This window comes from Oncorhynchus tshawytscha, linkage group LG09 (assembly GCF_018296145.1).
Source record: "Oncorhynchus tshawytscha isolate Ot180627B linkage group LG09, Otsh_v2.0, whole genome shotgun sequence".
Lineage (NCBI taxonomy): Eukaryota > Metazoa > Chordata > Actinopteri > Salmoniformes > Salmonidae > Oncorhynchus > Oncorhynchus tshawytscha.
Genome location: NC_056437.1, coordinates 26,720,585 through 26,746,416, shown reverse-complemented (window position 1 = coordinate 26,746,416; position 25,832 = coordinate 26,720,585). Strand labels below are relative to the sequence as shown.

The 25,832-nt window shown below is 42.4% G+C and overlaps 1 protein-coding gene across 1 annotated transcript in view; it reads left to right on the top strand.

Moving 5' to 3' along the window:
* Positions 1–3,683: 3,683 nt before the first annotated feature.
* The window catches only part of nalf2 (NALCN channel auxiliary factor 2), a 46,053-nt gene continuing 23,904 nt past the window's right edge, over positions 3,684–25,832 (top strand). Inside the window, exon 1 of the mRNA XM_024431422.2 lies at positions 3,684–4,868. Within this exon, the coding sequence (XP_024287190.1) occupies positions 4,152–4,868 (717 nt within the window). The 5' untranslated portion in view covers positions 3,684–4,151. The remainder of the gene's footprint in view (positions 4,869–25,832) is intronic.

The following is a 25,832-nucleotide window of genomic DNA, read 5'->3' as shown; positions in this document are numbered from 1 at the left end:
CAGACTGAAACTTCACTGTTGTAGGCATAATACAGCTAGTGCTATCTAGACTTGCGCTGGCAAACAAATCCATTATATTAGCTACCTACATGAGAAGTAAACTCAACTGAGTAATAGAAAATGGAGACTGGGCCAATTGCGCATCACCCTTTTGGACTCCCAATCACAGCTGGTTGTGATACAGCCTGTAATCGAGCACTGAGATGCAGTGCATTAGACCACTGCGCCACTCGGGAGCCACTAGCTAGGGCAACACAAATGCTAGCTCTAATACAGGTTGCTATTCGTCTGGTCATGGACTCTACAAGGCGTTGAAAGCGTTCCACAGGGATGCTGGCTCATGTTGACTTCAATGCTTCACAAAGTTGTGTCAAGTTGTCTGGATGTCCTTTGGGTGGTGGACCATTCTAAATACACATGGGAAACTGTTGAAAGTGAAAAACAGCAGCATTGCACTGCTTGACACGAACAGGTGTGCTTGGCAACTACTAACATACCCCGTTCAAAGGCACTTCAAACTTTTTTGTCTTTCCCATTCACCCTTTGAATGGCACACATACACAATCCCCTTCGCCTACACTAATTGAAGTGGATTTAACAAATTACATCAATAACATAACTTTCACCTGGATTCACCTGGTCAGTCTAGGTCATGGAAAGAGCAGGTGTTCATAATGTTTTTTACACAGTGTATACTGAACAAAAATATAAATGCAACATGCAACAATTTCAACGATTTTACTGAGTTACAGTTCATATAAGGAATCAGTCAATTGAAATAAATAAATTAGGTCTTAATCTTTGGATTTCACATGACTGGGCAGGGGCGCAGCCATTGGATGGCATATGCCCACCCACTTTGGAGCCAGGCCCACCCACTGAGGAGCCAGGCCCAACCAATCAGAATGAGTTTTTCTCCACAAAAGGGCTTTTTTTACAGACAGAAATACTCCTCAGTTTGATCAGCTGTCCAGGTGGCTGGTCTCAGACGATCCTGCAGGTGAAGAAGCCGTATGTTGAGGTTCTATGGTGGCGTGGTTACACGTGCTCTGCGTTTGTGAGGCCGGTTGGACGTAATGCCAAGTTCTCTAAAAAGACGTTGGAAGCAGCTTATGGTAGAGAAATGAACATTACATTCTTTGGCAATAGCTTTGGTGGATATTCCTGCAGTCAGAATGCCAGTGGAATGCTCCCTCAAAACTTGAGAAATCTGTGGCATTGTGTTGTGTGACAAAACTGCACATGTAGTGCACACTGCCTTTTATTGTCCCCAGCACAAGGTGCACCTGTGTAATGATCATGCTGTTTAATTAGCTTCTTAATATCCCACATCTGTCAGGTGGATTATCTTGGCAAAGGAAAAATGCTCACTAACAGGGATGTAAACAAAGTTGTGCACAAAATTTGAGAGAAATAAGCTTTTTGTGCATATGGAACATTTCTGGGATCTTTTATTTCAGCTGATGGGACCAACACTTTACATGTTGCGTGTATATTTTTGTTCAGTATACAGTATATTGCAAGTCAAATCACGATATTTGGTTGAAAAAATTTGATATTTTAGATATTTTGCACATATCGCCCGAACATCCTGGTAAGTTTTAGCCTCATATGAACCATCCTGATCTCACGAGCTCACATTCAGAATGTGTGACAGTAGTAGGAACTTTATGTACAAAAAAAGTCAACATAATCACAAAAAAAGCTAAATCGTGTTGGAACTCGGAAGATGTCACCCTTCTCCGTCGTCGCCATTTTGCAAGGAGTAATACATGCTTTTTCTCAAAAAGGTTGGACTCCAAACTCACCACTGTTGTGCGTGGCCAATTAGTTATATTTTCATGTCACACATGTAAACGCTTGGAGTTTGCTAAACAACATTGGATTGGAACCGGAGCTTTGGTCAGATGACATGAAAATAGTGCTAATAATTGTCAACACAGACCAGTGGTGGGTTTGGCGTCTAAATGAGATCACATGAGCAGAAAATAATCCCATACCTACTATAAAATATGGTAGTGGATGTTTGATGTGAGGAGGCTATTTTGCTTCCACTGGTCCTGGGGTCCTTTTTAAGGTCAACGGCATTATGAACTTACTCAGTAACAGGATATTTTAGCCAAAAACCTGGTTGCCTCTGCCAGGAGACTGAAACTTAGCCGCAAGTGGATCTTCCCAATCAAGACAATAACCACATGCACATATCAAAATCTACAAAGAAATTGGTAATTGGCTTCAAAATCAACATTTTGCAATGGCCATCAGTCTCTGGACTTGAAACCTATTAAAAACCTGCGGTTTGAATTGAAGAGGGCAGTCCATAAGAGCAGACGAAGGCTATCAAAGATCTGGAAGGATACTATATGAAGGAATGGTCTAAGATTTCACCCAATGTGTTATCAAACTCATAAAACATCCTCGCAAGGTAATGTATTGAAAGGTATTGAAAACAGGGGTATAAATCATTTTGACCCCTATCAGTTCAAGATTTTGTTTTATTACTCGTTAAACAAAATCTCTTTCTCGGAGCAATTGTATGACTATAAAATAATATAATTTCCCTCTTTTTTTGAGCATACCATCTAGCTCAGTATTTGAATTATTTATTTTATAGAGACAGTTTTGCTCATCTTTATCAAGGGTGTCAAACATTTTTGACCCCACTATTGTTCTTATGTGCAGGTTGCAGAACCATATATAGAGATTAGGATTATTGTGATTATTGATGATGATGCTAATCATGATAATTAGTATTGTTATTATGATTGTTATGGTTATAAAATGTAGTAGTAATAATTTGCCTAGTCAGGCATTAGTAGTAGGCCTACAGTAGTACTTGATGACAATTCATACCACTTCTTCTTTAAAATATGTTGGAGAACATCATCAAATAGTGTAAAATGAACGAAACATTTTTTTTTTATCCTGTGACCTCACATTTTCTTGGTGTACAGTATTACCACACTCAACCTGTAGTATTACCACACTCGAAACATAATCTAAATCTGTTTACCATGGAATATTATTTTGTAACATAACATTTCATATTTTCTTGCAAACCTTGCAAACCAGATGGATAATGTGGTGTTTAATCTCTCTCCTTAAATTCCTCCTCGGGTAAGCATGCCCAATGAAAGGATTCCCAATGAAAGGATTGAATGAAAATTGGGGAATGAATGGGTTTGCGTTAAAGGCCCAGTGCAGCCAAAAACGTGATTTTCTTATGTTTTATATATATTTCCACACCATGAGGTTGGAATAATTCTGTGAAATTGTGAAAATTATGATAATCCACTTTTACTGTAAGAGCTGTTTGAAAAGACAGCCTATAATTCCAGCCTGTTTTGGTGGGATAGAGTGTTGGCCTGCCTGGTGACATTACCAGGTGGTAAATTAGATAATAGATCAATAAGAAAGAGTTCCAAACCCCTGCCAATAACTGCTAGTTTTCAGTTTCCCCCTCCCCACTCAGGAAACTCACAGACTGTCATAGCAAAATACTTATTTGAGAAATTGCTCTTTGCTAAGAAGCAATTTTTGTTTATGTTTTACCATTTTAAAAACAATCATAGTAAGGCACTATATTGTTACCCAGAAAGTATTTTATATTGAGATAAAAACGGCTGCATTGGACCTTTAATGGGAATGTGAGAGGAGATGTGGAACCACAGGGGCGACCAATAGCGCAGGCGCTCCACCCTCTTCAATTAAATAATCTGAAGGTTCTGTGCTAAACCGAAGATGGCGACAGACTAAACTAGACTGTCAAAAGGAAGGGGAAGATGAGAGGCAAATGTCGCTTTTTGCACTAAAAACGGAAGGAAAAATAAGACTTGTCATGTTTGAGAATGGCAGATATAGAGTAAAGATTTCGTTTTTGTACGTGCTATGCGTTTCTTGTGTGATGCTGCACCGGTGCTGGGGGTGTCGGTAGGATTTCACAACATGTTACAATTTTGGGTGTATAGGGAATATTATGCCGGACGTTATCTATTTGCAATGGATTAGACGCCGGGGTTTGGAGCTGGATTGATTTCTTGACACAACAACTTGGAAAAAATGCTTCCCATCACCATGTTGCAAACGAGGTAGGGGATATATTGCAAAGGTGAAAAAGCCATCTGAGATCGCTTTTGTCTACCCCCTAAAATATGATCAGGGGTGCTTGGATGTTTCGAAGGGAAGATGACGCCGTGTTAAAAATATGTTGTGCACCCAAACAAAACGACAAACCCTGTGCCGATTCCGAGAGGGTACAGAAATGGCGAATGTCTTTGGCATCCCTATTATTTTTCACTGTCCTTCTCTCTAATCACCTCTGGCTGTGTGCTGGAGTTAAACTGAGGTCCAAGGATAGGAGCAACCGCAAAATCTGGATCAACGCGACTGACGGGGTCCACCCGGCTCTAAATGAGGGGAAATGTGGTATTTTTCTAAGCAATTTGACCAAATCCGCTGCTCCAGGTCCTCATTGCACTGATGCTCAAAGCCACCACAGACACCTGGAGTCAGCCTGCACCATATTGTATCGGCAATATGACTTTAGGTCCTCAACTCCATCAACGTTCTCGTCACAGATGTTACTTGATTATTTTAGGAATTTTAGCCTCTCTTTTTGTGATTCTTACTCCATTTCCGACTTACTGTTGGGGATGTCAAGCCCAGACAGTTTAAATTGCAGTCTTCAGAACATGGTTTTGGATTTGTTTAGCAGCGGTGGGGATGATGAGGATGTCTGCAGCATCTGTATCCAGGCATACATGAGGCTGGACCAACACGCTCAGGAAAAATATGAGGAGTTTGACTTCTTCTTTCTCAAGTATTTATCAGAGGATTATTCTGTCCGATCCCACACAGAGGACTGTAAGGTAAGATCAATTTGTGCTTCCTGTTATAGGCTACACCTGTTCTCCAGGTGTGCATGTTCCCTCATAATTGCAGTTTTCAGCTGGGGACCAGTAGGCTACACTCTTAGAAAAATGGGTCATTTGGTTGTCCCCATAGGACAACCCTTTTTGGTTCCAGGTAGAACTCTTGGATTCCATGTAGAACCCTTTGTGTAAAGGGTTCTACATGGAACTCAAAAGGGTTTTTCAATTCTTCAAAGGGTTCTCCTATGGGGACAGCCGAAGAACCGTTTTAGATTCTAGATAGCACCTCTTTTTTTTTTTGTCTAAGAATGTATGGATGGTAAAAGCTCCTAAGTCTCCATTGGCAAGTTTTGACAACACATTTACACACACATATTTAAGGTGACTAAATTATTACACAGATAATGTACTCTATGCCTACACAATACCTCTTCTCATGAATGTTTGCCATTTTGAAACAATGAATGTGCTGCATGAATAATGTGACAATTCACACTGAGTTGATGAATAGGCTAGTATGTGTTCAGAATAAGTGGTTCATGGTTGCATGAGACTCCCACAAAGATCTACCTACAGCAGATGTTTCCTTGTGCTTCTATAACAAAAAAACATGTTAATAGTGTTTTGTTTTTCATGCCACTACTCAGCTCTGGTGTCTTGCCACCTGTGTTGAGCTCTGATGTCACCCCTTTGTGCCCTCTCCGGGTTGCCTGAGTGGTCTGACAGAGCCTTTGATGTTCCACTACCTTGCAGCACAGGGCTATCTGTGGTGAGGGGTATTTATGAGTCATTATGGACCACAGTCAGACTCTTTGACCTGGTAGGGCCATGATAGCCTACACTGTTATTATTATATATATTTTTAAATAATCAAAAATCCTATTAATTTACGGTAAGTCTGGCAGCACAGGTTCCAGAAATAGACTGTAAAACTACAGACTAAAAATGTACATAAATTACATGTATAAAAACAGTGATTACTTTCCATCAAATGAAGTATATTACTGTAATTTCACGACATTAACTCCTAATTTTACGTGTAATCATTTTTTTGCTGGCATTGGTTGTGAAAATAAAGAATGGGCCAGTTAAAAAGCATAAAGAACTCCTTAATTGATGACAAAATATAGTTCGAACACAGATTATAATCATAAAATTACAAAAAACTGCTCTCAATTTAACTTAAACACAGAAATGACTCCTGAATTTATGCCAAAATATAGCTAAAACACAGAATTGTCATGGTACTTAAACCTACTCTCAATATAACTGGCATCAGTTGTGAAAATGGAGTATTGGTCAGCTAAAAAACAGACAACTCCTTAATTGATTACAAAAACCTTACTCTCAATGTAACTATTATTGGTTGTGAAAATAAAGTATTCTCCAGCAAAAAAAACAAGACATTACACAGGAAGTTCCTTATATATTTATTAAGTTATTCAATGCATGTTCAAACCTTACCCTTCCCTTTCTACCCCTTTACCATGCCACTGCACACACACAGGTTATGTTAAGAGCGGTATCAGGTAATCTCAGTGTACGAACATTTCTAGAACTATACACGAGTCAAACATAGGAAATTCAATTATTGTTTTTTTTTTTTAAACATTTTGGTTATAAAATATAGGTCACGTTATTATTCTGTCATCCTAACCCACAACTATATGGGGAGGTGTGTGTGTGTGTGTGTGTGTGTAGGACAAGGTATGTCGATCCAAGTGCAAAAACATTTCTTGAACTCAAACTTTACATATATTGTGTCAAACATTCACTTAAAAGCAACTTACAACATGCTAATGTAAAAACATTCAGTTCTAACATTTTGGTCAAGTGTTGTTTTTAATCATCTGCCTGTTTCTTGACTGTGTCCTGCAGTCTGTGGATTTAAGTGCTTGTATGCATGTGTGCGTGCAAGGCTACTCCCTCCATAGTCTGCAATGTTTGAGATCAGAGAAATAACTTTTGGATTGATTGCATGCCACTGAGTTCTTCTCCACTTTGGACCCCTTATCTGGGTTGAATAGGCACCTGCGTTGGATGAAATAACAAATGCCATTCTATACTAGTGTGTCCGTCATTCTTAAATCACTAGGAGTGGTCCTCTACCCCTTCAGATACAATAATTAGATTTGTTGACTAACATGAATTTTTGCAGGTACATTTGTATCTAATTTAAAGGGGCTACATGTAATGTAATATTAGAAAATGTCTGATACAGTTAAGGTAACAGTGGAATGATGTTTCACAATGTTTTATTCACCAGAAAATACACTGCTCAAAAAAATAAAGGGAACACGTAAACAACACAATGTAACTCCAAGTCAATCACACTTCTGTGAAATCAAACTGTCCACTTAGGAAGCAACACTGATTGACAAAATATTTCACATGCTGTTGTGCAAATGGAATAGACAACAGGTGGAAATTATAGGCATTTAGCAAGACCCCCAATAAAGAAGTGGTTCTGCAGGTGTGGACCACAGACCACTTCTCAATTCTTATGCTTCCTGGCTGATGTTTTGGTCACTTTTGAATGCTGGCGGTGCTTTCACTCTAGTGGTGGCAGTATCCCTTGAGACGGAGTCGACAACCCACACAAGTGGCTCAGGTAGTGCAGCTCATCCAGGATGGCACATCAATGCGAGATGTGGCAAGAAGGTTTGCTGTGTCTGTCAGCGAAGTGTCCAGAGCATGGAGGTGCTACCAGGAGACAGGCCAGTACATCAGGAGATGTGTAGGAGGCCGTAGGAGGGCAACAACCCAGCAGCAGGACCGCTACCTCCGCCTTTGTGCAAGGAGGAGAAGGAGGAGCATTGCCAGAGCCCTGCAAAATGACCTCCAGCAGGCCACAAATGTGCATGTCTCTGCTCATACTGTCAGAAACAGACTCCATGAGGGCCCAACGTCCACAGATGGGGGTTGTGCTTACAGCCCAACACCGTGCAGGGCGTTTGGCATTTGCCAGAGAACACCAAGGTTGGCAAATTTGCCACTGGCGCCCTATGCTCCTCACAGATGAAAGCAGGTTCACACTGAGCACATGTGACAGACATGACAGTCTGGAGACGACGTGGAGAACGTTCTGCTGCCTGCAACATCCTCCAGCATGACCGGTTTGGTGGTGGGTCAGTCATGGTGTAGGGTGGCATTTCTTTGGGGGGCCGCACAGCCCTCCATGTGCTCGCCAGAGGTAGCCTGACTGCCATTAGGTACTGAGATGAGATCCTCAGACTCCTTGTGAGACCATATGCTGGTGTGGTTGGCCCTGGGTACCTCCTAATGCAAGACAATGCTAGACCTCATGTGGCTGGAGTGTGTCAGCAGTTCCTGCAAGAGGAAGGCATTGATGCTATGGACTGACCTGCCCGTTCCCCAGACCTGAATCCAATTGAGCACATCTGGGACATGTCTCGCTCCATCCACCAACGTTGCACCACAGACTGTCCAGGAGTTGGCGGATGCTTTAGTCCAGGTCTGGGAGGAGATCCCTCAGGAGACCATCCACCACCTCATCAGGAGCATGCCCAGGCGTTGTAGGGAGGTCATACAGGCACGTGGAGGCCACACACACACTACTGAGCTTCATTTTGACTTGTTTTAAGGACATTACATCAAAGTTGGATCAGCCTGTAGTGTGGTTTTCCACTTTAATTTTGAGTGTGACTCCAAATCCAGTGTTCCCTTAATTTTTTGGAGCAGTGTATATTGGGTGCATAGGAAGTGTATCCTGAAATGCTACATTTCTGTTGGCCAACAAGGGACTTGTGTGGTTCTATTTTGAAATTGAAAGTTGTAGTTACCAGTAAGGCATCCTAGATGACAACACCAGACTAGAGTTAGTTATAACTTGTGCAAAGAAAGTAATGTTTATTGCAATAGGTGCGCAATATAATGTTACATGCCACTTTCCCAAGTGCTACAAAGAAATCCTGGCAGAACTATATAGTCAGTCACTTCAAATGAAATTGTAGTGGGTAATAAGGGATGAATTCATACCTCTGCAGGAACTCCAATGTTGCTGCCAGATCAGAGGGGTAATTTATGTTAGTGATAATATGCCGCAAACATCATTACCAGGGCATCGTTGAAAGTAAGAATGCCATTCAGGATGATCTGTTCCACAGAAACCATTAAGTTTCCAGCAGTCAGAGGAGAACTCCCTATGGTAATGACAGACAAAGTGGTAAAACATTTCACCCCATCTTCCATTCATCTTCCATTCCTCTCTTTACCCATCTCTCTCTCTACCTCCTGCAACCTCACCCACTTCATCTCTTTTTTTTGTTTTGTTCCTGCTCCATCACTCTCCCTCAAACTCCCATTCTATCTCCCTCACACACACCCACACAGGACTGACACATTGTTACCCAAGCAAAAAAAGCTGTATACTTGTATTCTTTTGGAACCACTTAAGTTGTATGTTAGAACATTATATAGTATTCAAATTGTAATAAGTAGAGATGGGAAGAGTTTTTATTTTTTTACATTTTTTAAACAAGCTCTGATGCCCAGTTCAGTTTTCAAAGAGCTACCAATTCAATGCAGTAAGCCAGCAGCTTGTTGTCAAAGTTACACCACGTGTCTAATGATGTTCAACGCTTCGGACCTCCACAACACAGTCACAGGAGTCGGACTCCTCTCCTCCTATTCATTAGTATAGCTTCTGTTAAGTCTCCTTTTTGTTCCTTAGAGTGCATATTGGTATACTGTTTATTTTATTTCCCTGAATGGTCAGAAGTTGACTTGTTTATTTAATATGAAACACTTTAAATTGCCCTTGGTTCTTTTTGTCTCGTTCCTTTCTCGTTTGTCCTGCTTTATTGTTATGCAGGACCGGTCACAATACTTTTAATACAAGATTTTTATTTTATTTCACCTTTATTTAACCAGGTATGCTAGTTAAGAACAAGTTCTCATTTGCAACTGCGACCTGGCCAAGATAAAGTATAGCAGTGTGAACAGACAACACAGTTACACATGGAGTAAACAATTAACAAGTTAATAACACAGTAGAAAAAAGAGTCTATATACATTGTGTGCAAAAGGCATGAGGAGGTAGGCGAATAATTACAATTTTGCAGATTAACACTGGAGTGATAAATGATGGTCATGTACAGGTAGAGATATTGGTGTGCAGAAAAGTAAATGAATATAAACAGTATGGGGATGAGGTAGGTAAAATTAGGTGGGCTATTTACCGATAGACTATGTACAGCTGCAGCGATCGGTTAGCTGCTCAGATAGCAGATGTTTGAAGTTGGTGAGGGAGATTTTTGCAATTCGTTCCAGTCACAGGCAGCAGAGAACTGGAACGAAAGGTGGCCAAATGAGGTGTTGGCTTTAGGGATGATCAGTGAGAGACACCTGCTGGAGCGCGTTGCTACGGGTGGGTGTTGCCATCGTGACCAGTGAACTGAGATAAGGCGGAGCTTTACCTAGCATGGACTTGTAGATGACCTGGAACCAGTGGGTCTGGTGACGAATATGTAGCGAAGGCCAGCCGACTAGAGCATATATGTCGCAGTGGTGGTAGTATAAGGTGCTTTAGTAACAAAACGGATGGCACTGTGATAAACTGCATCCAGTTTGCTGAGTAGAGTGTTGGAAGCTATTTTGTAGATGACATCGCCAAAGTCGAGGATTGGTAGGATAGTCAGTTTTACTAGGGTAAGTTTTACTAGGGTAATACTATTCAGTGTACTAAAGTAAAACTTGAGGTTCCAAAATAATACACTTTAGGAAAACTGCTGATTTTAACTTGGGTATGTAAAGTGAAAATACAAATGTCTTTCCACAAACAACAATGCATGGTGTGCTTGGCAGCTTTGCACAGTCAATTTCCAATGGAAGGCACGTTTCATCAACGTTGAGGAACATCTTGTTCTCTTCTTCATTGAATAAGTTAAGTAGCAGCAAAAAGACCCAGGTAGGTTGGCTTCTGATTTCTCTTTGCCAAGACACTGTCAGGTATAGAAACTGTCAATCTTGCTCCTCCACTCACGAAGGAGAGATTTGAGGTAGGACACAATTCTCCCACATTTGCTCGCCATGGCTTTCTCATGCTCTTCATTGAGTTCAACACCAGTAAGTTCTCTAAAATGAGTCTTGATGCCGGGGGTCTTGTGTAGATATGGCCATTCTTTGGCAATGTCAGAGGTCTCCAATACCACAAATGATGACTTTCCTCTGGGAGTAGAAGGTTGCTGGCATTTTCTTTTCAATACTTATCTTTGCTTCTGTTTTTGTACATCTTCTTGTGTGTGTGTTTTCATTGGCTGGTAGACGTCGCCAGTTGATAAAGCTGTAAGAATCCAGGCATATCCTCTTGGATGGTGGATCCTCAGACTCACTTGACTGTCTTCTTTGGGAAAGGGGGGTGTTCCCTCGCTTCAAGTTATCAACTTGGCTCTGCAGCTGCTTAGTAAGGGAGTTGTGTCCTTTAACAACAATTTCACCTTCAATAACATCTTGGATACGTCAGCACCATCTTTCTGGCTACTTCACTCAAAATGCTTCTTTCCTGGCATTCGACAAACTGTAAAGATTTCATCTAGTCAGGTGAATAACTTTGTCTCTCCCTTCCAGTTGGACCCTCCTTGTTCTCCAGCTTTCTTGTAACCTCAGATGGCATTCGATTCCAAGGAATTACAAAACTGAAGAGCCAGTTATTATCCACTGCTATCCGTCTACTCGGGCTGGATCATGCGGTTGAACTAGCCAGTGGTGAGCTTGTGCTTTCAGTGTTGTATCTACACTGTGAAGGTGCACAAGAAACACATTTGGGGTTCTCTTAACTCCACATTTTACTCCCTGACGCCACATACATTATCACAGAGTTTCAAATCCAAACTTAACTCTCATTGTAACACATATACATCTTGTTATCAATTGTCTGCTTTTTAAATTATATGATTGACTACTTTTTATAAAAGCAATAACTACATTTGACACCATGAATAGGAGGGCTACACTAGGCTTAAACAGAGTCTGAGAAACTGAGCCTAGACATTTCTGTCTGTAGATTGAAATCATTGGTAGTATAGCTCAAAGCTTTCCAAAAGTTATGATTTGGACTATTTGACTTAGACATTACCTGACTTGACACCCACCTTAAATACTTTATGGTCAATCATATCATCATACATAGAGCCCATTTGTAAGTTTTGGGTGTATATACACTTTTTTTAAACAGTAAATGTATAACCTGTTTAGCATTTTATTATGTACTTATATATAGCAATGGAACAATCCTTGCTGCGGGGTGTTTGGGGGCTACCAGACCCACATCTGGGTTTTGGGTCATTCCTTTCAGTACTATCCTTTTCACCTTGGATAAAAATAAGAGGTTGGGAATCAGGCTGTGTACCATGTTCTAATTTTCTCATCATCCTTAACAAATTTTACATAGTGACAATACCATGGTTTAATGACCGTTGTCATGAGTTTTATAAGTAACAAACTGATACTTAAATGTAGCGTTCACTTGGGCTATCTGCTTCCTTGCGTCTACTGGCCTCAAGACGTGGAGAAGATACATCATGTCTTCCACACCCAATGTATTAAGAGAATCCAGCACTGACTGATGTCACATATCAATAAGATCTACACCGAACAGACTTTCAGCATCATCATGAGAACTCACTGAATGAACCGAATAATTGGACACATGCACAGCTGCAGCATACCTATGCAGTCTTGAAATATGGGTGGTAAAAGGATTTTAATGTAAAGGATTTGCTACAGTGTCTGAATGGACATTTGACCTTTTATCTTTTTGAAACATGTGACCTTAGATGAGCAAGAAGATCTTTCAGCTCAAGGCATTGTTTCTGACAATGACGAGTTTCACATGTAAACGGCCCTTGCATCTTGTCACATTGTGATACAGCAGACTATGATGATGCATATGACTTTTAAAAGGATTATATTTTGTAAACAGACATTTGCAGCTAACCATGCAGCATACATATTGGCCATTTGCTTTATGTCGGTGTAATGACTGATGAACCACAAGCTCGTAACATTTTAACTGTGAAGCCACAGGAACAATGTGCCAATTTGGGAAGACCTGACATGTTCCCAATTTCTCTATTTAACTTAACAAAGAATAAAAAGTAGCTTGTAGATTTGAATCTAGGTTTCAGTTAACTACTGATGTGTATATTTATGATTTGCTTGATTACAATGACAATGGACTTCAAAAGGGGACAACAGTGATTTATTTCTTTGTACTTCCATGCTGAGCTACTCAGTTTGCTAAACTAGCTAGCAATCTAGTGAAATAGCTGGATGTCAATGCATCAATCACCTGCATTGCTTGCTGTTTGGGGTTTTAGGCTGGGTTTCTGTACAGCACTTTGAGATATCAGCTGATGTACGAAGGGCTATATAAATAAATTTGATTTGATCAATATTCATAATTAAAACGTTAACGATCAACATGTTGCAAAAAAGTTTTATTTTAGCTGGCTTGCTGCTAGCTAGCCAAGGGCTGGTTGGTAGCTAGCGCCTAGGGTAGTATTAGCTAGCTATCTTGCTAACGTGTGAGCAGCCAACTACACACGCCATGATATTAGCTAGCAAATACAACACGAAGTTGATGAACATCTAGACATTTCATCAACTTTTTAAACTTTATGTTAAACAATTAAGCAAACGTTTGGTGGTAGTGCTTGACTTGAGATGATATATATCCGCTCTCCTAGCAATGCATGTGCCAAGCTGCTGTATTCAATAGGCGCCAGTTGTGTGCGCGGGTGTTTTGAATGACGCCTCCAACGTGTTTCTGATTCATTTGTCAAATGGAAAAATGTGATTGTGAAATATTGCCTAGTCTTTAATTACACTAACCTTTTTAATAGTTCTGAAGAGTGATGGTGACTTTGAAATAGAGGAGGGAGGGTCTGATATGGAAGAGAATGTTGGATCATAGTGAATGATCATAATGAATCATACTCGGATGAGGACAGAATTGCATGATATTAATGTAGGTAAATTACAATATCGCATGGTGTTCTACCTGAGAGTCAAGGTAGAATGCAGTCTACCTACATTACATAACATGTACGCACAATCGCACACTGGTAAAAGTAGGCAACTCTGTATGGTCACTTTGATGGCAATAAACATTAAATACTTAACTAGAATACTTAAAACTATTTACGTTAGCTAGCTGGGTAGATTCGTACTGTCGTGACGTTGTATTCGTTAATGTGACGACTGTTGCTCATCGAATGATTAAAAGTTTCTAATTGCTTGATTAACTGAATCAAGCAATTTATTAACTCATTAATCTGGGGCACCATGGGAAAATACGTTTTTTTGAGTTTCTATTCCCAAATTAACTCAAAGAATATCGATTTTACAACAGCCGCTAATTAATCAGTTACCTCTACAATCTCGTTCTGAACGTCGCATAATCCGGGAATCTGCACGGACCCGGGTCTCACCAATGAGTTCGTACCACACCAATCTTAGTTGAGTATTTATTTACTAGAAAGCTAAAATGATGATAAAAGATACACATTCTAGGCTATTGATTAGAACTTAGTATAACGGGCCAACACACTGTGGCGCGTGTTACCCAAAATGGAGATTTTAAAAGAGAAAGTACACTAGAGAAATATACATTTGGGTGAATTTGTCAGCTATGATTATTCTAACCCTAGCCTTGCCCCAAACTGCCGCTCTTATGGGTCAGAATATAATGATGTAATTACGTGGGGGAGGTCTCTGTGGATTATCCGCGTGGACCGTCCAGGCTGCTCAATGACGCACTTCTCCGGCGCACCTCTCTGGTCATCCTCACGATGTCCGTGTCCTTTTGGCTTAGGAATCTGTTCCCTCACCCTTGTTCTGGAAGGGCTCTTCTGAGGACAGACGGCTCTGTAGCTCAGAGCTCACAGCGTAGGAATGAAACAGTGTAGATGCCACGATTCGATGGGAGACTGAGGCTAGGTGGTTCGACTGGAATTCACCCGCTTAGACACAGCTACTCATCTGTAGCTTGGGTAGAAAAATACTTCTTTGTCTTCAAACTTGTGTTGCGTTGAGGTCAAAAGTCAACTAACCCGACTGCAGCTTGGGTCACGTAGTCTTATCTGTAAATTCTTTACTCACAGGTTTTATACCCTTGTGTCAGAAGTGGGCGTAACTGCCTTTAGGGAAATTCTCTGGGCGTACCAAGTTATGGGCAAGGTCTAGATTTTACTCAAACCCAATTTTAGAAAACTAACTTCAAATTTCATCTTTACCAAAACATTCTCTTTGATTTGGACATTTTCCATACAACGTATAAACATCAAACACATACTAGGTAAATTGTTGACGTTACAATGTTTTCGTAATAACGTCATCTATTAACCTTTTTTTAATAACAAAACAAAAATGACATACATTTTCATATTCCATCTCGTCATTACCACCATTGTGGCTGACGGAAACCATTGTTCCAAAGTCCCTTTATTTCATATTTAATGTTCTGAGGCTGGTTCTCCATATTAACAGGACAAAAGGAATAGGTCTCTGGCCTAAGATTTACCAGAGGCGGGAGGGGTCATAAAACGCCCACATCTTCAGACCCCTAGATCTCTCCTCTCCTGTTGGGGTTGTGGTCTCCTGAAACCTGACCTGATCAGGACAGTCATGACCATACTGAAGCATAAATGCAATACAACCATCTGCTATGTCTGCCTATTGGTTAGGTAGCTAGTAAGCAGTTGACATTCTAGCTAGCAGCTACTGGTTAAAGGGGCCACAGAATGGCAAATGGGAAAGGTGGTGTTGAAACTGGTCAGAACCAGTTTACCATAGGCTAAATCAAAACTTTGATTATGATTTTCCAGTCTACTGTGCCCACACAACCTAGTTAGCTAACTAAAGCAGTTGAGTTTAGCAAAAGTCTTGGCTATATGAATGCAAACCAACTCGTAAGTATATTGTCATTAGTTTGCTTGTTAGTCTACCTTGCTAACTAGTGGTTTTACCAGTAGCCTACCTAGGTAGATGTGCCCCTCAAGTGTCCCACAAATCCTAGCTAGCTATTCAAAGCAGTTATGAGGACATAATCTACCTCCATTGTAAATGTCAGTAGGAATGCAAACCAGCTAGCTGGATCAAGGCAAAAGCAGGATGGAACTGAGACTACTGTACATAGTCACAGCTCTTTTTTGTGAACAGTCTATCTGTTTAAATGATATGCATTCACTTTCATTGATGTATTGTAAATACTCATTTTACAGTTCTTGTTTAATGTAGTGATCAATATCAGTTCAGTCAGATGACAGCATTCTTTTTAAATTCTCTTTCATAGTTTTATAAATATCTTTTTTTACTATAATTCTGCATTTAGAATGTAAAACCTAAAGTAAATATCCATAACAATGGTAAATGTAGTTATTTCTTTATTACTGTATTTCTACAGATTATTGTTGTGAAAAGGGTATGCATGTCTAAAAATATAGGAAGTTTAATATATTTAGCATTTACTGACATTTCATATTCTACATGACGAGAGTTAAATAAGTTTACCTGTCTATATAAGGTCCCACAGTTGACAGTGCATGTCTGAGCAAAAACCAAGTCATGAGAAAGAAATTGTCCGTAGAGCTCCGAGACTGGATTGTGTCGAGGCACAGATCTGGAGAAGGGTACCAAACAATTTCTGCAGCATTGAAGGTCTCCAAGAACACAGTGGCCTCATTCTTAAATGGAAGACGTTTGGAATCACCACGACTCTTACTACAGCTGGCCGCCTGGCCAAACGGGGGAGAAGGGCCTTGGTCAGGGAGGTGACCAAGAACCTGATGTTCACTATAACAGAGTTCCTGTGGAGATGGGAGAACCTTCCAGAAAGACAATCATCTTAGCAGCACTCTACCAATCAGGCCTCTATGGTAGTGGCCAGACGGAAGCCATGCCACAGTAAAAGGCACATGACAGCCATCTAAAGGACTCAGACCTATGAGAAACACGATTCTCTGGTCTGTTGAACCCAAGATTGGACTCTTTGGCCTGAATGCCACGCGTCGTGTCTGGAGGAAACCAGGCACCATCCCTACGGTGAAGCATGGTGGTGGCAGCATCATGCTGTGGGGATGTTTTTCAGAGGCTGGGACTGGGAGACTAGTCAGGATCAAGGGAAAGATGAACAGAGCAAAGTACACAGATCCTTGATGAACACCCGGGTCTGAGGTCCTGAGCAGGTTAAGGTTCACCTTCCAACAGGACAACAACCCTAAGCACACCTCCAAGACAATGCAGGAGTGGCTTCGGAACAAGTCGCTGAACATCCAATCTCCGAAGAGATCAGAAAATAGCTGTGCAGCGACGCTCCCCATCCAACCTGACAGCTTGAGAGGATCTGCAGAGAAGAATGGGAGAAACTCCCCTAATACAGATGTGCCAAGCTTGTAGCGTCATACCCAGAAAGACTCAAGGCTGTAATTACTGCCAAAGGTGCATCAACAAAGTACTGAGTAAAGGGTCTGAATAGTTGTTGTTTTTTGTGCCAAAATGCCTTAGCCAGTTTTTGCACATCTAGCAATTTCGGGGGGGGGTTTCATATCTGAGGACAGAAAACATCACGAAGGAACAGGCTTCGTTATACTCAAATTAGACGGCACTGAATATTGTGTTGCTATTATCTCTCTGTCCATAAAGTATCACCCTCTAGGGGAACTGAAAAATATTTTCATGTCCTCCCACAAAGTTACCTGTCCAATCCACACACATTTTAATAGCTCACAAATAGGAAGTTAGCTAGCATGACATAACATTTAACTCACTTAGATAAACTGTGTAAGTTAGCCTACAAAGTGGCCTACTGTTGCCAAATAGCTAGCAAGCTTATAATAATAAATGTTTAAAAAAATGTAAACATGTATTGCTTCTTTTTATTTTTGTAAGGGCAAAGAATAGGCAATCTTCACTGTTTTCGGTGGTAGAAAAGCATAGCCGTGTGGACGATTGGAGACAAGGAAAAAAGTATGTTTGTCACCAGAGCAGTTTAGGAACATGTTATAACGTTTGACGTCACTAGCGTAATACACTTTCAATAAATATAAATCGCACACTGTCGGACACGCTTGATAACTATCACTTGAAGCTAGCATGGGCAACATCAACCCGGATGGAAAACAGTGATCCGTAGTTGAAGCCGGAATTGAGGTTAGTAACTGTCGATCTGATATTCAAAAGTTTTTGCTGATCAAAGGAAATGATAGCGGATACATTTTGTGCACCAAAAATCACAAAATAGCGAAGTTGGGTCGGCACATTGCAAGACTGCAGCCATACAGTACGTGATGTTCAGACACGTGTGAAGTACACATGGATTTTTCACTTGTTCATTTTTCACATGACTCAGACACATGGTTTCACATGTAACTGGCAGGATTAGAATCTGGGGTTACCACAGCAGAAACCAATGTCTTGACCATTCAACCAAGAGTGCCAACGCAAATGTTGATGTCACTACCTCATTACATGACCGTGCGCAACCATGACCGACTCGCGTCTGCTTTTTCACATTTAAGTTAAACTAGGGCTGTCAAACAAAACAATTTAAGTTAATCACAGGATTTGCTGTGATTTAATCAAGATTAATCGCAAATTCATAATTTGTTCAAATTGAGCTGTAATTTAAGTTTGTTTTTTTTATACAAAAAGCATTACAAGACAATTGAAGTATTGATTTTGTCCAAAGTAACAGTACGACAAAAATGTTTTTAAATTGATGAACACACTTTCTTTAACCTTAAAGTTAACTTGTTGACATAGCATTGTTTTATAGCCGTATATATTTTGGATATTTTCAGTATATTTTGAATGCTTTCAGACAATGCAGCAAAAAATGTTGTGAATGTTAATTTAACTCAAGTTATCTGAATTAACTCTACCAGTGCAATTTTAACATGTTAAGCAGGTTAAATAAGGACACACAGAGCTCTAGCTTCTCTGTTCTTTTCACTGGACTTCTTCCAACGGTCAATGAACAATGTATGAAGAAGAGAGCTGTGCGACTGTAGCAGTAACACTGAATGGAAGGCTAGGAAATAAGAGCATTTTTTTTTTTTTAAGAATAGCGTTAGAATTTGCAATTCCATATGGGGAAACATTAGTATTGCAACATCTCACATAAAAATACTACAGTTTACTATAGAATAGTACAGTACTAATTCTGTAGAATACTATACTACACACTGTGTAGTATCCCTTGATCATGTGTAGCACTTACTATAGAATGATGTAGAATACTATAGTAAAGACTACACTAGTATCTGCAAAAAAGTACAGTCCACAAAAATACTACACTTGAACTATAGTAAATACTACAGTATTTCATTTGCATGTACCCTGCCCATATCCCAATTTGTTCCACCCATAAGTGACAAACCAACAAGAAAGTATAGACCATATATTGGGTTCCCTACAGTTTATAGAAAAGAGCAGATCTATCTGTTCAGACCCCAGTCCTACCTACCAACCGGTTATTGGAAAATGTGCTCTTTTAGTATGTCTCCATTTAGTTTTTCCTCAAGGAGGAGCCTGCAAATCTATGTCAAATATATATTAAAAGGAAAAACACTATAGTAAATACTACAGTCCACAAAAACATGAATTACTATAGTGTGTATATACTACAGTTATTTTACTACAATATTTATACCCTAGTTAACCTTTCTAGCGCAGGCGTTCCGCTAACGGAACCCCTCGACAACATTCCGCTGAAAAGGCAGTGCGTGAAATTCCAAAATATTTGGGAAATATGTAACTTTCACACATTAACAAGTCCAATACAGTAAATGAAAGATAAACATCTAGTTAATCTACCCATCGTGTCCGATTTAAAAAAATAAAAAATAATAATAAAATAAAAATTAAATGCTTTACAGCGAAAGCACAACATGTTAGGTCATAGCCAAGTCAAAAGAACACACAGCCATTTTTCCAGCCAAAGATAGTAGTCACAAAAAGCTGAAATATAGAAAATTAATCACTAACCGTTGATCTTCATCAGATGACACTCATAGGACATCATGTTACACAATACATGTGTTTTGTTCAATAATATGCATATTTATATCCAAAAATCTGTTTACATTGGCACCTTACGTGCAGTAATGTTTTGATTCCAAAACATCTGAGGATTTTGCAGAAATACTCATTGATAAAAGATACAACTGTTATTCACAGAATTAAAGAGACTTCTCCTTAATGCAACTGCTGTGTCAGATTTGAAAAAATCTTTATGGAAAAAGCATAATCTGAGAACGGTGCTCAGAGCCCAATCCAGCCAGAGAAATATCCGTCATTTTGGAGTCAACAGAAGTTAGAAATAACACCATAAATATTCACTCACCTTTGATCTTCATCAGAAAGTACTCCCAGGAATCCCAGTTTGACAATAAATGACTGATTGTGTTCCATAAATTCCATCATTTATGTCCAAATAGCCACTTGTTGTTAGCGTGTTCAGCCCACTAATTAATCATCATGAGGCGCGAGCACTTCGTCCAGACAAAAATTCGAAAAGTTCCGTTACAGGTCGTAGAAACAAGTCAAACAATGTATGGAATCAATCGTTAGGATGTTTTTAACATAAAACATCAATGTTCCAACCGGAGAATTCCTATGTCTGAAGAAAAGCACTGGAACGAGAGGTAACTGTCGGGAGTGCGCGTCACGAGCCTGAGACACTTTGCCAGACCACTGACTCAAACAAGTCTCATGAGCCCCTCCTTTATAGTAGAATCCTAGTAGAGACGGTTGACATCTAGTGGAAGCCGTAGGGAGTGCAACTTGACTCCATAGACACTGTATTTGGTAGGCCAAGCTTTGAAAAACTACAAACCTCAGATTTCCCACTTCCGGGTTGAATTTTTCTCAGGTTTTCGCCTGCCATATGAGTTCTGTTATACTCACAGACATCGTTCAAACCGTTTTAGAAACTTCAATGTTTTCTATCCAATACTATTAATAATTATATGCATATATTAGCATCTGGGACAGAGTAGGTGGCAGTTCACTCTGGGCACGCTATTCATCCAAAAGTGAAAATGCTGACCCCTATCCCAAAAAGGTTAACTGTACATTCTACAGTATCCACTTTAGTCTGTAAAAACACAGAGAGCGTACATCGAGAGCACCCTGACCAGTTGCATCACCGACTGGTATGGCAACTGCTCTGCATTTGACCGTAAGGCGCTACAGAGGGTACTGAGTATGGCCCACTACATCACTGGTGCCAAGCTTCTTCACATCCAGTGTGTGTGTGTATATACATGTATATGTGTGTGTGTGTGTGTGTGTGTGTATATATATATACATATACATACGTGTGTGTGTATATATATATATATCACACACTATGCGGTGTCAGAAGGCCCAAAAAATTGTCAGACTCCAGTCACCCAAGTCATAGACTGTTCTCTCTGCTACCACACGGCAAGCAGTACCTAAGCGCCAAGTCTAGGTCCAAAAAGCTCCTTAACAGTTTCTACCCCAAAGCCATAAGACTGCTGAACAATTAATCAAATGGCCACCCGGACTATTAACATTGACCCCCCACATTGTTTTTACACTGCTGCTACTCACTGCTTATTGTCTATGCATAGGCACTTTACCCCTACCCACATGTACAAATTACCTTGACTAACAGGTACCCACACACATTGACTCGGTACCGGTACCCCCTGTATATAGCCTCGTTATGTAATTTTCTTGTTACTTTCTGATTTTATTTTTTTACTTAAATTTATATTTTCTTTTTCTTTGACTGCATTGTTGGTTAAGGGCTTGTAGGTGAGCATTTCACAGTAAGGTTGTATTCGGCGCATGTGACAAATAAAATTAAGATTATTACAGTAAAGTCAGCAAAAACACTATAGTGAATTCTATGTTTATACTATAATGTTTTAATGTGCGATGTTAACACCACCTTTTCACGTGAGGAGAATAACACTATTTTAACATCACATGAACTTGCAATTCTACATGTGAACTGTCACACCCTGATCTGTTTCACTTGTTTTTGTGATTGTCTCCACACCCCCTCCAGTTGTCGCCCATCTTCCCCATTATCCCTTGTGTATTTATACCGGTGTTCTCTGTTCGTCGTTTGCCAGTTCGTCTTGTTTGTCAAGTCAACCAATTTGTCATCAGCTCCTGCTTTTCCCAGTCTCTTTTTTTTTCTCACCCTCCTGGTTTTGACCCTTGCCTGTCCTCTGTCTGCTGACCTGTGCCTTTGCCCCACCTCTGGATTATTGACCTCTGCCAACCCTGAGCCTGCCTGCTGCCAGGTACTGTTGCCCCACCTCTGGTTTACTGACCCCTGCCTACCTTTAGCTGTCTTTTGCCTGCTCCTGTTGGATTATTAAACCATTGTTATTTCGACTGCATCTGGGTCTTGCCTTTTTATACCTGTTTGTACGAACTGGCCATGACTGACCCAGCAGACACGGGCCAGCTGCGCAGCTCCATCTCTTCCCAAGGAACCTCCATTGGTAGGCACGAGGAATTGCTTCGTGGTCTTATAGAGGGAGTCTAAATGTTGCCTGAGCGCCATGACTGGGTGTTGGACATGCTGCTGGAGCAATTCTGAGGGGTAGCCTGCCACGGTGGTAAACCCACCGCCCCTCAGTAACTCGGCGGTTATCCCCATTTACCTCCCCCAGAGTGCTTTAATGGAGAGCTGAGCACCTGTCGGGTATTTTTAGCTCAATGTGCCCTCATTTTTGTGCTCCAGCCATGGTCCTTCCCCTCGGATCACTCCAAAATGGCTTATGTCATCACGATGTCTGGGAGGGATCTCACCTGGGCTACCGCCGTTTGGGAACAACAGCCGGCCATGTACGTGAGTGAGGCCCCGTTCTCTGGGAGAGAAGCTGCCCGCAAGCCAATCCAGCTCCGGCAGGATGCCCAAAGGGTGGCCGACTAAACTGTGGATTTCCGCACGTTGGCTGCAGAGAGTACATGGAACCAGGAAGCACTGTTCAAACATGTTCCTGCAAGGCATCTCAGAGGAGGTTAAGGGCGAGCTTGCTGCTCCGGAGTTACCCACGGCTCTAGACTCCCTCCTCGCTTTGACCATCCTCATCGATGGGCGACTGCGGGAAAGACTGATGGAGTGGGAATTTAATTTAGCTCGCATGTCCAAGGATTCCACCTCGCCTCCCGAGTCATCCCGGAAGTCCCCGACGGTGCAATTGCCGAGAGTAGAGTATCCTGGTGTGGATACGAGAGGGGGATGAGTGGAACACCGCCTTCAACATGGCCACTACGAATATCTGGTCATGCCCTTTGGCCTCACCAACGCCTCTGCCGTGTTCCAGACTCTGGTGAATGATCTGAGACATGTTGAACCGGTTCGTCTTTGTCTACATTGATGACATCCTCATCTTCTCCTGCTCCTCCTGTTCTTGGACATGTGCTCCAAGGAAAATTGTGAGTTCCATCGCTCCACCATTCCCTTTCTGGGCTACATCTCTGCTGGGAGTGTCCAGATGGATCCTGTGAAGGTGAGAGTGGTGGTGGATTGGCCTCAGCCTACGTCCAGGATGTAGCTGCAACGCTTCTTGGGGTTCTCCAACTTTTCTTATTTTTTTACCCCTTTTTTCTCCCCAATTTCGTGGTATCCAATTGTTTAGTAGCTACTATGTTGTCTCATCGCTACAACTCCCGTACGGGCTCGGTAGAGACGAAGGTTGAAAGTCATGCGTCCTCCAATACACAACCCAACCAAGCCCCTATCCATTCCCATGGATGTTAGAGCACTGGACGGGCGCTCTATAGGTCGTGCCACCCACTGCTTCTTAACACAGCACGCATCCAACCCGGAGGCCAGCCGCACCAATGTGTCGGAGGAAACACCGTGCACCTGGCAACCTTGGTTAGCGTGCACTGCGCTCGTTCCGCCACAGGAGTCGCTGGTGTGCACCCTGGCCTCCTCCCTGTCTGCACTCACCTCTACCAAGGTTCTGTTCACAAGGTCCTCTGCTGCTGACAGGGTGTTCCGGGCTCTTAAACACCGCTTCACCACTGCTCCTATCCTGGTTCATCCTGACACTTCCTGTCAGTTTGTGGTGGAGGCCGATGCTTCGTCTATCGAGGCTGTCTTGTCCCAATGTTCTGCCCTGGACCTTAAGCTACATCCCTGTGCCGCCTTCTCCCACCGCCTCAATGCCACAGAGAGGAACTACAATGTGGGGAATTGGGAGCTTCTCGCTGTGAAGATGGTGTTGGAGGAATGGAGGTGCTGGCTAGAAAGGGTGGAACATCCGTTCATTGTGTGGACCGAACACACAAACCTGGAGTATCTCCACTCCGCCAAGCGCCTAAACTCCACGCAAGTGAGATGGGCCCTGCTGTTTACCCGGTTCAACTTTTCTCCCTCCTACCGGCCGGGGTCCAAGATCGTCAGGCCGGATGCCCTGTCTCGCCGCTATAACCCCACGGTTATTACCCTGGAGACCGAGAACATCCTTCCCACCTCGTGCCTAGCAGTGGCACTCAGCTGGGTGTATAGGGAAACGGGTCCGGGAGAAACAGGTCCGGGCAGCAAAATAACAGTCTGTTTGTGCCTGATGCTCTCCGCTCCGTGGTCCTGGTGTGGGCCCATTCCTCCAGGCTTGCCTGTCACCTGGGCTCTCGTCGGACCCTGGCCTTTGTGCAACAACGCTTTTGGTGACCTACTATGGTTCTGTATGTTGCCACATTAGTCGCCACCTGCACGGTCTGCGCACAGAACAAAACTCCTCGGCAAGCTCCGGCTGATCTTCTCCAACCACTGCCTGTCCCTCACCGTCCCTGGTCCCATATATCCCTGGATTTCACCACGGGTCTCCCCCTTCTGAGGGCAACGCTGACTGGTTGATCGGTTTTCCAAAGCCGCCCACTTCATCCCTCTCCCCAAACTACCCTCGGCCAAGGAGACGTGCTGCACCATAAGCTGGGGCGTCTTCCGGATCCACGGACTCCTGGTGTACATGGTCTCCGACTGGGGTCCGCAGCTCTCGTTCTGGAAGGCATTCTGCACACTCATTTGGTCGTCGGCCAGCCTCTCCTCCGAATTCCACCCCCAGTCCAATGGCCAGTCGGAGTGTGCTAACCAGGACTTAGAGACGACTCTTCGGCTGCCTAGTCCCCGCCAACCGTACCACCTGGAGTCAGCAACTGGTATGGGTTGAGTACGTCCACAACACCCTTCCTTGCTCTGCCACGGGTCTCTCGCCCTTCGAGTGTTCCTTGGGATATCACCCTCCGCTCTTCCACGAACAAGATGAGGAAGTCGGTCATCCCTCTGCCCAGAAGTTCATCCGCCGCTGTTGCCATACCTGGAAGAGAGCCCTGGCCACTCTTTTGAAGACCACTTCCAGGTATAGGTGACAAGCAGACCCATGCTATTGGCTCGGGCAGAGGGTATGGCTCTCTGCCTGGGACCTGCCCTTCTGGGTGGAGTCCCGGGAACTTCCCCCCGTTTCATCGGCCCGTTCCCCATCTCTAGAGTCATTAGCCCCACTGCTGTTCGTCATTTGTTACCCCGTACCCTCCGTATTCACCCTACTTTCCATGTGTCTAGGATTAAGCCTGTGTCTCACAGCCCTTTTGTCTTCTGTTTCCAGGCCCACTCCTCCCTGTGTCTTCGATGGCCATCTGGCATACACTGCGAGACGCTTCCTGAGTGTTCGACCACGGGGCAGGCGTTTCCAGTACCTGGTTGACTGGGAGGGTTATGGCCCGGAGGAGAGGTGCTGGGTCCCCGCTAGAGACATCCTGGACCCAGCCCTCATCGCTGACTTCCACCGCAGGCACCCCGGTCAACCAGGTATGCGCCCAGGTAGGACGCCAGGCGGCGCCCCGGGGGGGGTTACTGTCACACCCTGATCTGTTTCACTTGTCTTTGTGGTTGTCTCCAACCCCTTCCAGGTGTCGCCCATCTTCCCGAAGTTTCCCCTGTGT